This window comes from Canis lupus, chromosome 9 (assembly GCF_048164855.1).
Source record: "Canis lupus baileyi chromosome 9, mCanLup2.hap1, whole genome shotgun sequence".
Taxonomy (NCBI): Eukaryota; Metazoa; Chordata; class Mammalia; order Carnivora; family Canidae; genus Canis; species Canis lupus.
Window position 1 is genome coordinate 69,860,751 of NC_132846.1, and position 13,962 is coordinate 69,874,712.

The following is a 13,962-nucleotide window of genomic DNA, read 5'->3' on the forward strand; positions in this document are numbered from 1 at the left end:
GTCCTTGCGCTGGTGGCACTCATGCCCAGTAGAGGGACCCAAGGTAGGAGGTGGTTGGAGTCCCTTGCTGTGAGAGCTGTTAGGTGCCAAGGTACAGGACATGCTAAGTGGGTTCAGAGATGGACCATCTAACTCAGCCCGGGGCTTCAAGGAGAACTTTCTAACAGAAGTAACATGTATCTTAAGTCTTCAGGATGAGTAGGAATTACTGGTAAGCTAGGCTGGAGAAAGCATCCCAGGCCAAGGGAATAGCACGAGCTAGAGCAGAAGGGCCAGAGAGAGTAGGGGACAGAGGTCATGAACAGGTGGGCAAGGAGGAGAGGCGTGAAGGGCCAAGAGCAGGGATCATATCCTAGTTTTCTTTGCTTTAGGACTCCAGGTATTGTTCCAAGTGCTTACGTGTATGGAGGATCCCCTGAAGAGGGCTCTGAGAATTTGTATTTTCATAAACACCTTACCTGACCCTTATGCTCCACGCAATTTTGAGAGTCACAGACACAAAGTGAGAAGAAAAGAAATTCTAAATGGCTCATATTGGGGAGCACCAGCATTTAAAGTGGTTTTAACATCTGTTTTGGAGCAAAGACCCCTTTGAGAACATAGTAAAAGCCCACTTCAGAAAAAGCTTGCACACTCACTTTTGCAAAGAATTTCAGGGAATTCTTAGACTCATTAGGCCTTTCCGTGAACCCCATTTTAAACACTCCTCCCATAAGTGGCGAGTAGAAAACCTCAAATAAAAAAGCCTTCAAGGAGCTGCCAGAGAGAAACAGGAGCCAGGGAGTAGAAAGAGGCAGAGGCAGGAGAGATTTTCAAAAGTATGGACGTTGTTGCTGCATTTGTTCAATAAGAGAGATGAGAGGTTTGAGATCTGCAGAGCAGCCACCTGTCCTGGGAAGCGCCCACTGGCAACCTTGTGTGGAGCTGTGCAAGTGTACATCAGGGACAGAAGCCAGGTTCCAAAGAGGCTTGGAGCATGAGCATGTGGCGAGGAAATGGGGTAAGTAGGCAGGCTGAAACCTGATGGAAAAAAAGGGACAGCCAGCGGGAGCAGTGGGGTGTAGGGGGTAGGCAGTGGGCACCTGATCGTACCAACTCACATCAGCCAAACTCACGTTCATGGGTGTGTATCAGGTGCTTAAGCCTGTCATGGCTATTGAGTAAAAGATAAAGAAGGAGCTACCTGTAGGGTGACTGCTCACCCTGGTCTGCCTGGGACTGTTGAGGTTTTCGTACCAAATGACCTGCCTGCCTCCCAGGAAACCCCTCAGTCCCAAGGAGACCCTGTTCCCAGTCCTGCTGGAGTTGGACAGCATGATGGGTTGTTCTGTCTGCAGGGGGCGACCACGTCAGGGTGCTGGGCTGAGCAGGAGGCTTTGCCAGAACTGGGGGCCAGGGAGGTATAATCCTCGTCTTTGCAGAAGAGATCTGAGGACAGGGAATGTGGCTCCTCAGTCAGAGGCGCCAGGGACGGCAGCCCACATTTGCCCAGAACAACCTTCTGCCTCCCCAAGCCTGGGTGGGAAGGCAGGCGAGGCTGAGGGGTTCCTGCAGAGGTGGCCGCCTCCCAGGCACCGTGTATGGTGAGCCCACCTCAGAGTCTCCACTTCCCGGCTCTCCCATCCGAGATGTCATGAGACAGAGAACAGTGGTAATCTGTAACAGATGCTTTTATTTGGCAGCTACTCGATCTCTGAGAATAAATGGAGTAGGTTTGTAAATGGAATGTTCCCACGGGCTCACCATCATAAACGTACTTACTGAGAGTCATGTATTCACCAGTTATTAGCATCCACAGCATGCCAGGGACTGGGGCTACAAAGGGGCAAATAGCAGGGTCCTGCCTTTAAGGAGCTCACAGTCTAGTGAGGCAGGGGATACTGACCCGGGACAAGCTGACGAGTGCTGCTCTGGCTGGAGGGTCTCAGGCTGTCCCTTCTCCCCCAACCCCAGACTTTGTTCTCCAGCAAGCCCCTGCAATCACCCCTGTTCCTCTCTGTGCCCTTTTTGGCTTTACATCCCTTGTCCTTAGGTGAATTTACACACTGTCCTTTAAGTTTTTGTTGAAAGGGCCCTGAACCTGGGGGGGTGAAAAGGGCTTCCCAGTTGACTGCGTTGGAGAGCGCGTGGCTGGGATATTGTGTCCATGTGATCCTGGGAGAAGTTTGGAAACCTCCTTCCCAGTCATGTGGGTCAGGTCCTGTGGCTGGTGAGGCGGGGTGCTGTGCTTTTCCAGAAGCACCGATGGGTTGAGAGCATGAAATGCACTTATAGCTGCCGGCACTGCAGGCCATGCCACAGGGTGCCCTGCCAGTTAAGTTTTCTCTCCAGACACATGAGTGGGGATTTTATGTCAAGTCCAAGAGGATCCCTGGTCATATACAGAAAGTTTGCGGTGTGGTTTGCTCTTTGAAAGTGAGGGATCTCAGCAGATATTCAATATAGTCTCCAATGTGTGGTCTAAAAGAGTAAAATGCCAAACTGGTAACAAGCCATGAACAGCGCCTTGCTGGGAGCTGGGCTCAGAAAGTACTCACTGCTGTCTGAGGGACCCCCTGAAGTCAGATTAGCCTAAACATATGGGGAAACTGAGGCCCAGAGTCACATAGTCTTTCTACTCTGAGCTCCTGATGAAAGGGTTCTTTAAAGCTTCATGAATGTCTCATATGCCACTAGCAGGGAAATGACAGGCTTCAATTTTTTTTTTTACAAATTCCTGCGTGCACCTGTCCGACAGCCAGATGACAGTGGGATTGGACCACTTGTTCCAAGAGAGCCTTCCTCTGGGAGAGACACTGGTTGGTCCTACTGCTCAGAGCAGTAGATCCCCAGGGGGGAAAGTCCACCAACCTGGTGATGCAGGACCATGTGGCACAAACCAAATGATGTATTGTGATGGATTTTCCCCCACTAATCAGCTAGTTGTTTGGGTCACTTAAAGACAGCCCGTCAGAAATGAAGCCCTGTTCAAAATTGACCTTAGCTTTCCCTCCAGCTTCATGCATTTTGGGGCTCCTCAGAGCCGGGGTGGGGAAGCTCTGAGGCCATGGCAGGCACAGGTCAGATTATATGTGGCCTGCTGGGTGGGGAGGAATTGTCTGTTTTCATTTAGTGAAGCAAATTTTATATGTACATTTTCATAAATAGTTCATTTGTCCAATAAGATTTTTAGAAAGAAAACATTTATCTGACTGCCCTCAAATTATAACTGATTTAGACGGATGAAGTTTATGATGCCTGTGGATACTACAGAGTTTTCATATCCAGGGAAGATGCAGAGAAGACAGTTGGCTATATGGAGCTCAGAGACAATGTCCAGGCTGGACAGCAATCGAGATTTTATTAAAACAAAAGATCCCAAAGGAATATAAACAAGATGAATCTTAAGTAGAAGAAATGGGTATTTTCTTCCATTTAGGTTTTGTAGTGGTGATAAAATAAGCAGAGATAGCGAGTGCTGTTCACATGGGGGGGGGGGGGAAGTGGGTTTCTTGGTTAACTCCAAGTTCAGTTTGAACATGAAGTGTTAACAACAAGGAACCAGAGCTATAATTACAATAAGAAAAATATCGCTTGGTGTTTCAGCACCAACTAGGAGCGAGCACAGTAATGGGTACCCTAAAAGGTATATGGGGATCCCAGGTACACGCCAGCTCCCCAGGAGCTGTGGTTCCTTGCAGAACACACACTTCTTGCCTCCCTACCTCCACTGGCTGTTTGCCTCCCCCACCGAGAATCCCATGTCCCCTTCCTCAGCTCACCTGGGGTTGAAGCTCTTCGTCTGAAGCACACGCAGCAGTTCCTCAGAAAGTCTCCTGGCTCCCCCAGCCCCTCCAGGTTTACCGAAGTGTGTGATGAGTTGTCTCATTTTTGAGGTAGGTGCGAGCTCTTTGAGGGCAGGAACTGTCTGTCATCTTGTCTCTGCATCACTAAATATCTTTGACTTACTGGCATCTGTGCTTGTCGGACCAAGATGAAAATGTCCTATCCACTCCTAGGACCCAGATACAAAGGGAACGTGTGACAAAAGTGGGACTCACTGGAGGAGAGTGACTGTGATGGCAAGGGGCTTGCAGCTCTGTCCTGCAGATAACATGCGAGAGGACCATGGTGTCCCTTCAGGTGTCCAGTGGACTGTCACGGGCTAGCCAAAACACCTCTGTAACTCTGGAGCACAGTGAGTGCAATGTCGCTTAGAAGAGGGGGGACGGCCTCACAGCTGAAACCACTTCCCAGCAGAATGGGCGGCTTTGGGAAACTGTTTTTGTTCTGGGACGCTGCACGTAGGGCTGCTTTAGAAGGCATGCTGCCGTGGACCTGAGGGTGGCTTTGGGCATCCCTGGGCTCTGAGATTCTGCAGTGAGCTTTGATTAAGCACCTGTTACGTGCCAGGCCCTGGGCCCACAGAGAACAAGACAGGCATGCCCTGCCTGCACTATGGCAGGGTGTGTCACTTTGGGTGTTCTGAGAAGCAGACACCAGGAGCCTTCAGGTGATTAGCGTGCAGGAGCTTTGGAGGAACTGTCAGTGAAGGCCAGAGGAAGCAGGCATGGGAAGCCTCAGGCCATGATGCAGGTCTGCCATCTGTGAAAGAAGGCAGGGCGCAAGGGCCAAGTAGGAGGCACCTCGGGCTGGTGCCAGGCCCCTAGTGAAGGTTTCCCCTGTGGAAGAGCCCCGTGTCGGGCAGGAATACGCCCGCACCACCAGCCCTGCTACGTTAGAAAACGGCCCAGAGAAGTGTAGCCTCTGTGCATACCTCGATGGGGCATCCAGGGAGGTGGCAGCTAGGACATTGGTCAGCTCTGCTCCCACAATAGGTTCCCTTGAAGGAGATCTGAAGGGCACACTTCCATGGCTGCTACACAGGGATTCTAGAAAGCGTTGCCCATCACACAGTACCTTTCTGATTTGCTTCCCCAGAATCGTCTCAGGGGCTCCTGTGATCACATGCCAGCAAGTAGTAGAGCTGGGATTTCAGCTCAGATCCCCCTGACTTCAGAAGTCTACGTTTTGCTAAGTAATGCCATGCCACATCTCAGGTTCCCTCCCAGCTCCTGAGAACACAGGAACACACGCCTACTTGCCCACTCACGGTTAGCAACTGAGTGTGTCAGCAGCGGTCAGTGACACAATTTAGATACAGACCATAACTTGGTCTGTGCTCAGTCCACATTGGGATGACTTGAACCAAGGTCAGTCTGCTTCTGTGTATAGTTTCCTCTCCCTTCTACTCAACTTCATGAAGTCAGGGCCCCAAAGATTTAGCTAGGGGAGAACTCCTCCTCCAAGGTGTAGTCTTTTAAAAGATACGTGGCTTCAGGCTCCCAAACTCAGAGAAGTCAAAGCATGGCAAAATATTTGTTTTTTTATTTTTTCTCCCTTAATATAGCTGTCTCCTGGGAGGACCCATGCCTATTTTGAACATCACTGATTTCCCCTTAAATGTTTGTTGAAGGAGCAATAAATTATGGGGAAAAAAAGAAGTAGCACAATTACACGACAAAACCCTTACAATTCACTCCCGATACATCTGCCCACCACAGAGCTCTCAGCACATGGCATGGTCGGCTGATGTTAAACACACCGGAGGCTCCTGAACCCCCAGAGCACACAGCTGGGGGGCCAGCCGAGAATTTGAGACCAGGCACCTGGCACATTAAGTCACTGCCTGGACAGTCGTATAATGTGTGTAGAGGTTCACGTGCAGTGAAGTGGAGGAGTATGTGTGGAAAGGCTTGTATATGCGCTGAACACAAAATCCTTGTTAAGACTGTAACAAACAGTCTGTCCACTGGATCACCCACTGTCTGAGTCATGGGGGAGCTCAGGCCTTTGGAACACTTAGGAACTGACTGTGTAGGTCAAGTTGAGGTTTCCAAGTCACTGAGGGCTAATCTCAAAAAACACTGTTTTGTCACCCAACCACTGGGGGGTGGGGAGAGGGATCTTTTTGCTTTTCCTGCCTTCTTAAATATGTAAAGTGGACATAATTTGACTTTTTGTTGACTACTTAGTCTCATCATTAGGATTATCTGTTAGGATATACACTTTTGCTTCTATATTAATTGACCTCAAATTATTGAGCTTTAAATATTGTTCCTGATTCTTAAATTGTATTTATATGGCCTCTCTTCTGGTAACAACCACTTCTCACTGTTGTGGGCATGCCCACCTATAGTAAGCAGGCCTTTTCGATTTGGGAATTCTAATATGCTAGATACTAAGAAACTACATGTTCAATATTATTTGGCTCATATGCAAATGAAAAGGCCAGTGGACTCTGAGAAGCTCTAGTGATTCTTCCCTGGTTTTCTGTCATGTTCTGAACAGATGAAGTTGTTTGGGAAATGTCTTCAGCAAAGTTGGGTGCAGCCATCTATTTAGTTTTTTTATATCGCTGTTCTGTAGAAAGTCATCTAATCATTTTGTTGTCTATATAGCTTGTTTGATACTATCCTGTCGTAATATGATAAATAGAACATTTTTTTGGGTGTTGTGAAGAATATTATCTATGTCACATGCTTAGAGTCCAACAGAACTGGCTTGAAGTCCCAAATTTAATCTCTGAATACCTGCGTGAATTTGTGTAAATCTTTGTAAGTCTTTGAGCCACTCTCTTCTCTTTTCTCATGTACAAAATGGAGGCAGTGAACGGCTGTGTCCTGAGTTGTGACACTTAGATGCTTTAGTGCAGGTCTTTCTTTTTTTTTTTTTTTTTTTATTCACGACAGAGAGAGAGAGGCAGAGAGACAGGCAAAGGGAGAAGCAGGCTCCATGCAGGGAGCCCGACGTGGGACTTGATCCCGGGTCTCCAGGATCACACCCCGGGCTGAAGGCAGCGCTAAACCACTGGGCCACCAGGGCTGCCCTTTAATGCAGGTCTTATTTAACATAGTGCCTAGGCTGTTGTAGACAGTTGGCAAATTGTAATCAGAATCCCTTTGTCATTCAAGTACTTATTCCCTGAAAGGAAAGCTGTGCATCTTCTGAGCGGTGGAAGATGTTGGCACAGACCTTGCTCTCTGCTCCCTGTGAATTTTGGCGAATGAAAACCCATCTCCTCATAGAACAGCCCTTCCGGGGACAATTGGACATTCTGTGTGTCAAGGAGCAGTTGGCCTCTGTTTCAGAAAAGGGAAGCCAGCTTCGACGCCTTACAGCTGAGGCTAACACTTCACTTTTGTCTTGGTCCGCAGTGAACAGAGTATCTGCCAAGCCCGGGCTTCCGTGATGGTCTACGATGACACCAGTAAGAAATGGGTGCCCATCAAACCTGGCCAGCAGGGATTCAGCCGGATAAACATCTACCACAACACTGCCAGCAACACCTTCAGAGTCGTCGGGGTCAAGCTTCAGGATCAGCAGGTAGGCTCTACGGTGGCAGGCTACACTCATGGGCATACGCCCCCCTCCCCACATACAGCAAAAAGAGGTCAGGAAAAAATAAGATTAGGATTTGGAGTTGGAAGATCTGGGTTCATTCTGCAACAACGTCTGAGGCATTGAGCAAACTCTTTTCTGAGCCTCACTTTTCACATCTGTCTTACAGAGACAGTAATCCACACTCTCTGTGCCTCACCATGTTATTACTTTAGAATAACATAATAGATGGGAAACAGCTGAAGAAGTGATATTGCAGGGCTGTTTTAAAATCTCTGCCTCTTCCCACCTGCACAGCCATAGGTAACATGCCAGAAGATGTTTGGTTCATCAGCCCCCCCCATCACCCGTCTTACCTTGGAAAGAATATCAAGGTGATTTGGGGGCACCTGGGTGGTGTAGTTGGTTGAGTGTTCAACTCTTGGTTTCAGCTCAGGTTGTGACCTCAGGGTCATGGGATCGAGCCCCATGCAGGGCATGGAGCCTGCTTGACATTCTCTCTCCCTCTGCCCCTCCCACTCAAGCTCGTGCTTCTCTCTCTCTCTCTCTCTCTCTCTCAAATAAATAAATAAATAAATCTTAAGAAACAAAACATGATTCGAAGAATCTGGGATCATTTCTATCCCTAAGGGTACCTCCTGGGCAAATCAGACAAGATCATTTATGAGTATACCTGGTACACAAACTGAAGTCCACCTCTGTCTGAAGTAGTCATGCACATAACTAAGAGTAATCTGACATGACATGGATGAAGTAGACATGTGGAGGAAGGGGTTGTGTAGCTTACCCGCGGTCGGCGACTTTGGTTACTTCTTCAGCGTTCTGCCTCCAGCTCTCTTCATTGAGATCAACAAGGGCATTTTTAGCAGTGAAATTAACAGTTCTGTGGTTTCAGCATTTATGAAAAACTCTACCCAAATAACCTCTCTTGGCCTCCTTTGTTGGTCAAGGCATTGCTAAACTGAGCAGCAGGTTAGTTGCTATCTCTGTAAAAATCAGCATGTTGGCAATTAGAAAACAAAGAACAGAAACTTAGGACTCTATTTTTAGTATGTGGCCTGTTGAATGGGTTTCTGCTATGGCCAGAACAGCTCTGTTAAGTTTCAAAGTCTTGTGGCTAAAAGGGACAGCCCCACTTCAGGACCCCTGATAAAAGGTCTAACCTGGAACTCCAGGTACCTTCATTGCCTTCCCTTGTCTGTGAGCCTTACCAGTAGGAAGGTTTTTCTAGAAAACTTTTTTTTTTAAGATTTTATCTATTTATTCATGAGAGATACAGAGAGAGAGAGGCAGAGGCGGAGAGAGACATAGGCAGAGGGAGAAGGCAGGCTCCCTATGGGAGCCCAAAGTGGAACTCGATCCTGGGACTCCAGGATCACGCCCTGAGCCTAAGGCAGATACTCAACCACTGAGCTGCCCAGGCGCCCCTCAAGAAACCTAGAAGGGCAGCCCCACTGGCCCAGTGGTTTAGTGCCGCCTTCAGCCTGGAGTGTGATCCTGAAGACCTGGGATTGAGTCCCACGTCAGGCTCCTCTGCCTGTGTCTCTGCCATTCTCTCTCTCTCTCTCTCTCTCTCTGTCTCTCATGAATAAATAAATAAAATCAAGAAAGAAAGAAAGAAAGAAAGAAAGAAAGAAAGAAAGAAAGAAAGAAAGAAAGAAAGAAAGAAAGAAAGAAAGAAAGAAAGAAAGAAAGAAAGAAAGAAAGAAAGAAAGAAAGAAAGAAAGAAAGAAGAGAAAAGGAAAGGAAGGGAAAGGGAAAGGGAAAGGGAAAGGGAAAGAAACCTTCCAGAAGCCACTTCCCTATTCTTCCAATTCATTGGTTCTGGCTCTGCCTTTTAGAGCTACGCTGTGCTATATATTGCAGGATATATAGCCCCGATTTTGGTGACAACCAAAAGCATCTGACACATTTCCCTAACACACATGGGTAGGGGCCAGTACGGTAGTACCTCCCTGCTACTTGCCTTTGACATGCGGTCCATTACCTGGTGCAGCTCCTAAATCATAGTGGGTATTCCCTGAGCGATTGCTTCTACTATGACAAGTTTCCCACACCACCCTTCCTTCACACCTTGTGGTTGTCCTCCAGGGCATATTAGGAAGATAGCACAGTGTGCTGGAAATGACAGGGTACTGGAGAACCAGACTCCCTGAAACCAATGTGCACCTTGTTCTTAGAGCCTCAGCACCTCACAGCCTCCTCAGCAGAAACCACACTTCAAGGCTCATGTGGGAGGAGACCTTTTCCCCATGTGGGGAGGGACTGGCAGCAGTCCTCAGTGGCCTCCTGGGCCATAAATTCAAAGGCTGTGTTGACTCTGAGAGACTCTCAGAATCTGACAGTCAAATAGACAGCACAGCTTTCTACCTGGAATTGCATGTTCAAGAGACAGGCTCCTAGAGTGTGGTTGACACTCTTTTCCCCAAATGGATGGGGCATACATACATATATAGTACATATATATGTGCATACATTAGTACTTGCATACATATGTGTACATACGTAGTAACATACGTAGCACAGGATCACGCCTGAAGATGGCGCTAAACCGCTAAGCCACCCAGGCTGCCCAGATAAGTACCTTTTTAATGATGAAAGGGTCAATTGAAAAGGAGGACCTAACAATCCTAAATTTGTACACATCTAATAATATATCTTCAAAACATATAAAGCAAAATTGGGTAGATCTAAAGGGAGAAATAGACAAATCCAGAAACAGAATTAGGGGTTCTAATTGTCCAAGGTTCAAAACCTCTGAGAAACTGACTGAACAATCAGAAAGAGATAGAAAATTTGTATGACATTATTAGCCAACTTGACCTAATTTACGTTTAGGGAAACTACAGCCAACAACAGGAATATACAGTCTTCTCAAGTCTGCATTGAATATTTACCAAATAGACCATTTGTAGTGGTCATGATACACTGACTGGAGTCTTCTTTCATCTTGCTTCAAGACCCCTTAACCATTCTTGATATAATGTGGAACCACCTTGGGTGATGTGGCCGGGAGGAGGGACCAGCCTCTGGACTCTGGGAACCTGACTCCCAGCTCAGGCCTCTCGTCCAGAGGGTATGACGACACAGCATTGTTAGTTAGGTGAAATAGCTGGTTTTCAGGGCGCCTGGATGCCTCAGTCTGCCTGCCTTCGGCTCAGGTCATGATCTCAGGGTCCTGGGATCAAGCCCTGCATGGGGCTTCCTGCTCAGCAGGGAGTCTGCTTCTCCCTCTCCCTATGCTCCTATGCCCTGCTCTGTCTCTCTTTCTCTCTCTCTTTCTCTTTCTCTTTCTCTTTCTTTCTCTTTCTCTTTCTTTCTCTTTCTCTCTCTCTCTGTCTCTCAAATAAATTTGTTAGAAAGAAAGAAATAAAAAAAAAAAGAAAGAAAGAAATAGCTGGTTTTCAAAGCCTCACCCTTCTGTCGGTCATACTGAATAGCTGCCTGGGCACGTTCTCCCCTCCTTCTGACCCCACCCCCACCTCTCTGTCCTCTGGTGGCCCCAGGGGACACAGGATCCATGCCCCAGAGCTGCGCTCTCCAGCTCACTTACCTTGTATTTATTTACAGGTATTTCTGTCTCTTTTCCCCTCCAGGTTGTGATCAATTATTCAATCGTGAAAGGGCTGAAGTACAATCAGGCGACGCCGACCTTCCACCAGTGGCGAGATGCCCGCCAAGTGTACGGCTTGAACTTTGCAAGTAAGGAAGAGGCAACCACCTTCTCCAATGCCATGCTGTTTGCCCTGAACATCATGAATTCCCAAGAAGGAGGTAAGTGGGGCTCTGTCTCGGCCCGTGCCGGGACCCTGGCCTTCACCGCGCCCTCCCTCCTGGGCACTGGCTCCCTGCTATCCTAGCCCAGTAACTGCATCAGGCTGACATGACTTGGGTTCTCAGAGAGGCCTGCTGCCTGACTCCAGCCTGAAAGGACCTAGTAACACTTTGAAGGAAGAGAGAATGGTGTTCACATCTTCTTGCCATTTGTGAGATCGAGCTTTGCACTGATGTGTTCCCGAAGCTATATATCCAAATATGTTTTATGTGCATCATATTCTGTATTCTAGAACATATATTTAGCAGAGATGGGAGGGAACAAGCAACAAATCATTGTTGAATTAAAGTATTCATTCATGCGGCTAATGACCTTTTACTGAATATTTACTGAGTGTAAGAAACTGGCCAGGCAAATAGGTAAGAAATGAATAGACGGAGTCCTTCTGCTCAGGACACTTCTCAGTAGTTGGATTTGTACACTGCTAACACAATGAGTCGTGGTGAGTGCTCCAGCCAGGTGTGGATGTAGTACTTAGGGAACACACAGAGGGAAATCTGGGCTGTGGTTTGGAAGGTCCAGGAGGTCACAAGGCAGAGGAAGCGCAGGCTTGATGGCAAAGGCATCCAGGCCTAAAAGCCCAGCATGTGCGGGGGAGTGCACTGCAATGTTTCTGGGGCCTTGGGCACACAGAGGAAAGAAGCTGGACGTGAAATTTCACAGTGAAGGGTCCCAAGGACCTGGAAGACTATGGGCGGGCTTGGTACTTGGGGTAAACAGTGGAGCTGCAAGAGGGAGTGGGGCAGGGTGGTACTAGCAAAAGTTTCTAAGCAGGGCAAAAATGTATGTGGCTTTGATTGAACATTTGCAGTGTTAGCTTCAGAGGGAATACAGAAGCCGTCCAGGGCGCAGGTGTCTTGATGTCCACGGATGTGGTCCTGTGCTTTGCTGGAGGTCTTAACCTTGATAGAGCCTGATAATCAAGAGCAAGGTTTATGTTTGAGTCCTGGTTCTGCCACACATCCTAGCTGAGGACCCTTTGGACAAGTTACTTCATTTTCTGGGCTTCAGTTTTCTTATCTGTCAGATGAGGGTGATAAAAAGTTGTTTTTAATTTTCTTTGGTAGAGTGTAAAATACGTAGCAGGCTGCCAGACACACAGCAGTCACCCAGCATTGTCGCTTGTCAGTAGTGTCACTCCCATTGTGGCTGCTGCCAGAGTCGGGGTGGGAAGTGGGGGACGTGGTACTTAGAGGGAGATGGCTTCTACATATCTATTGGGCCTATTAGGTGGCAGCCCAATTTAAACCCTAAGAGAATTTTCCAAGAAAATAAAGAATACATTTTGAGTATGCTCCCCATGGGTCATGCACAGAACAGGAACTCATGGAGTGTTCTCCTCACCTCAGAAAGCCTCCGAGTGACAGGAGCAGTACCTGGAGCATTGAAGGCACCCAACAGATGTTTACTAAACTGTTTTCCACCCAAGGGCCTTGTACTTCATGGTGAAATGAGCTGGGTTTAAGGTTTCTGATCTGAACCACCTCACCCTGCCCCAGGATGTGAGAGCTAAGCTTTATTTGATCTGTACAGGTGGACGCATCAAGAGTCAAAAACAAAGTTTTGTTTTGTTTTGTTTTTTAAGATTTTACTTATGTATTCATAGAGACACACAGAGAGAGAGAGAGAGAGGCAGAGACACAGGCAGAGGGAGAAGTAGGTTCCATACAGGGAGCCTGACGTGGGACTCGATCCAGGGTCTCCAGGATCACGCCCTGGGCTGCAGGTGGCGCTAAACCGCTGAGCCACCAGGGCACCCCAAAAACAAAGTTTTAATTTAATCAGACAACTGACCCTCACAAAGCAACTGCTCATTAAATAAAAACTACTAGTTGCTTTGTTAAATTTACCATAGTCACAGAGGAGTTAGCTAATGCAGCCCTCATTTCCAAATGAGCAGCCCATGACCATGATGGAAGTCACTCACCCCCGTCAGCTAGGACCCAGAGCTCCTCTGCCTCATTCGGGCTGGATGAACATCCTGGTTAGGGTAGGACTAGGGTCACCGTGTGAGGGTGGCCTCACTGGCAGCTCGCACCACGTATAGCAGTGGCCTGTCCCAGTTCTTTGTCTGAGGCCTAATCTACTTCTGCAAGAGTGACCTTTGGTGGAAGGAGATCCAGGCCCTCTGAGCAAGTTTAGCTTTTCCTTCATGTGCAGTGAGACCTACTGACAGGACTGTGCAGAAGCTGGAATATGCGGCTGGATGAACTTTTATACGTGTCTATGTCAGCCCCCTCCCAGCCCCGTAGGTCCCCAGAACAACCATATCCCTCCTCCATCCCCCAAGGACAGGGGATGTCACCTCTGAGATGACAGAGCAGTTTTGCCTGTGTTTGGACTTTGTTGTGTGTGTAGCTCATACAGGGCGTACTTTGTACCTGATTTCTCTCCCTCAGCACTGTGTGTATGAGGGATCCACTCAGGGAATGGTTCATCTCTTTTGTCGGCTCCTTGTGGCTGGGACGTCTGCACCGTGTGACCATGGCCCATGGATCTGCCCCATCTGCTGTACGTAGTTTGGCCTGTCAGAGCCCAGGTGTGCACCAGCAGCCCCCCACCCCCCAGCTCTGTCCACCAGCCACTGCAGAAGGCCTCAGACTGCCAGGTCATTGTGCTGTTCTCTCCTGAATCCCCTCTGTATCTGGAAATCCCATCCTACCCTCCCTTGGGGAGAGGCAACTCGCTGTAGTCAAAAGAGCACTTGTGGGGGGTGGGGGGGCAGGTAAATCTTAGAGTAAGTCTTT

The 13,962-nt window shown here is 48.1% G+C and overlaps 1 protein-coding gene across 4 annotated transcripts in view; it reads left to right on the forward strand.

The window, feature by feature from the left end:
• The window catches only part of EVL (Enah/Vasp-like), a 146,669-nt gene that overhangs the window by 83,962 nt on the left and 48,745 nt on the right, over window positions 1-13,962 (forward strand). For all 4 annotated transcript variants that reach the window (XM_072839912.1, XM_072839910.1, XM_072839913.1 and 1 more), the window contains exons 2-3: window positions 7,197-7,365; window positions 10,977-11,154. In XM_072839912.1, the coding sequence (XP_072696013.1) occupies window positions 7,197-7,365; window positions 10,977-11,154 (347 nt within the window). The remainder of the gene's footprint in view (window positions 1-7,196; window positions 7,366-10,976; window positions 11,155-13,962) is intronic.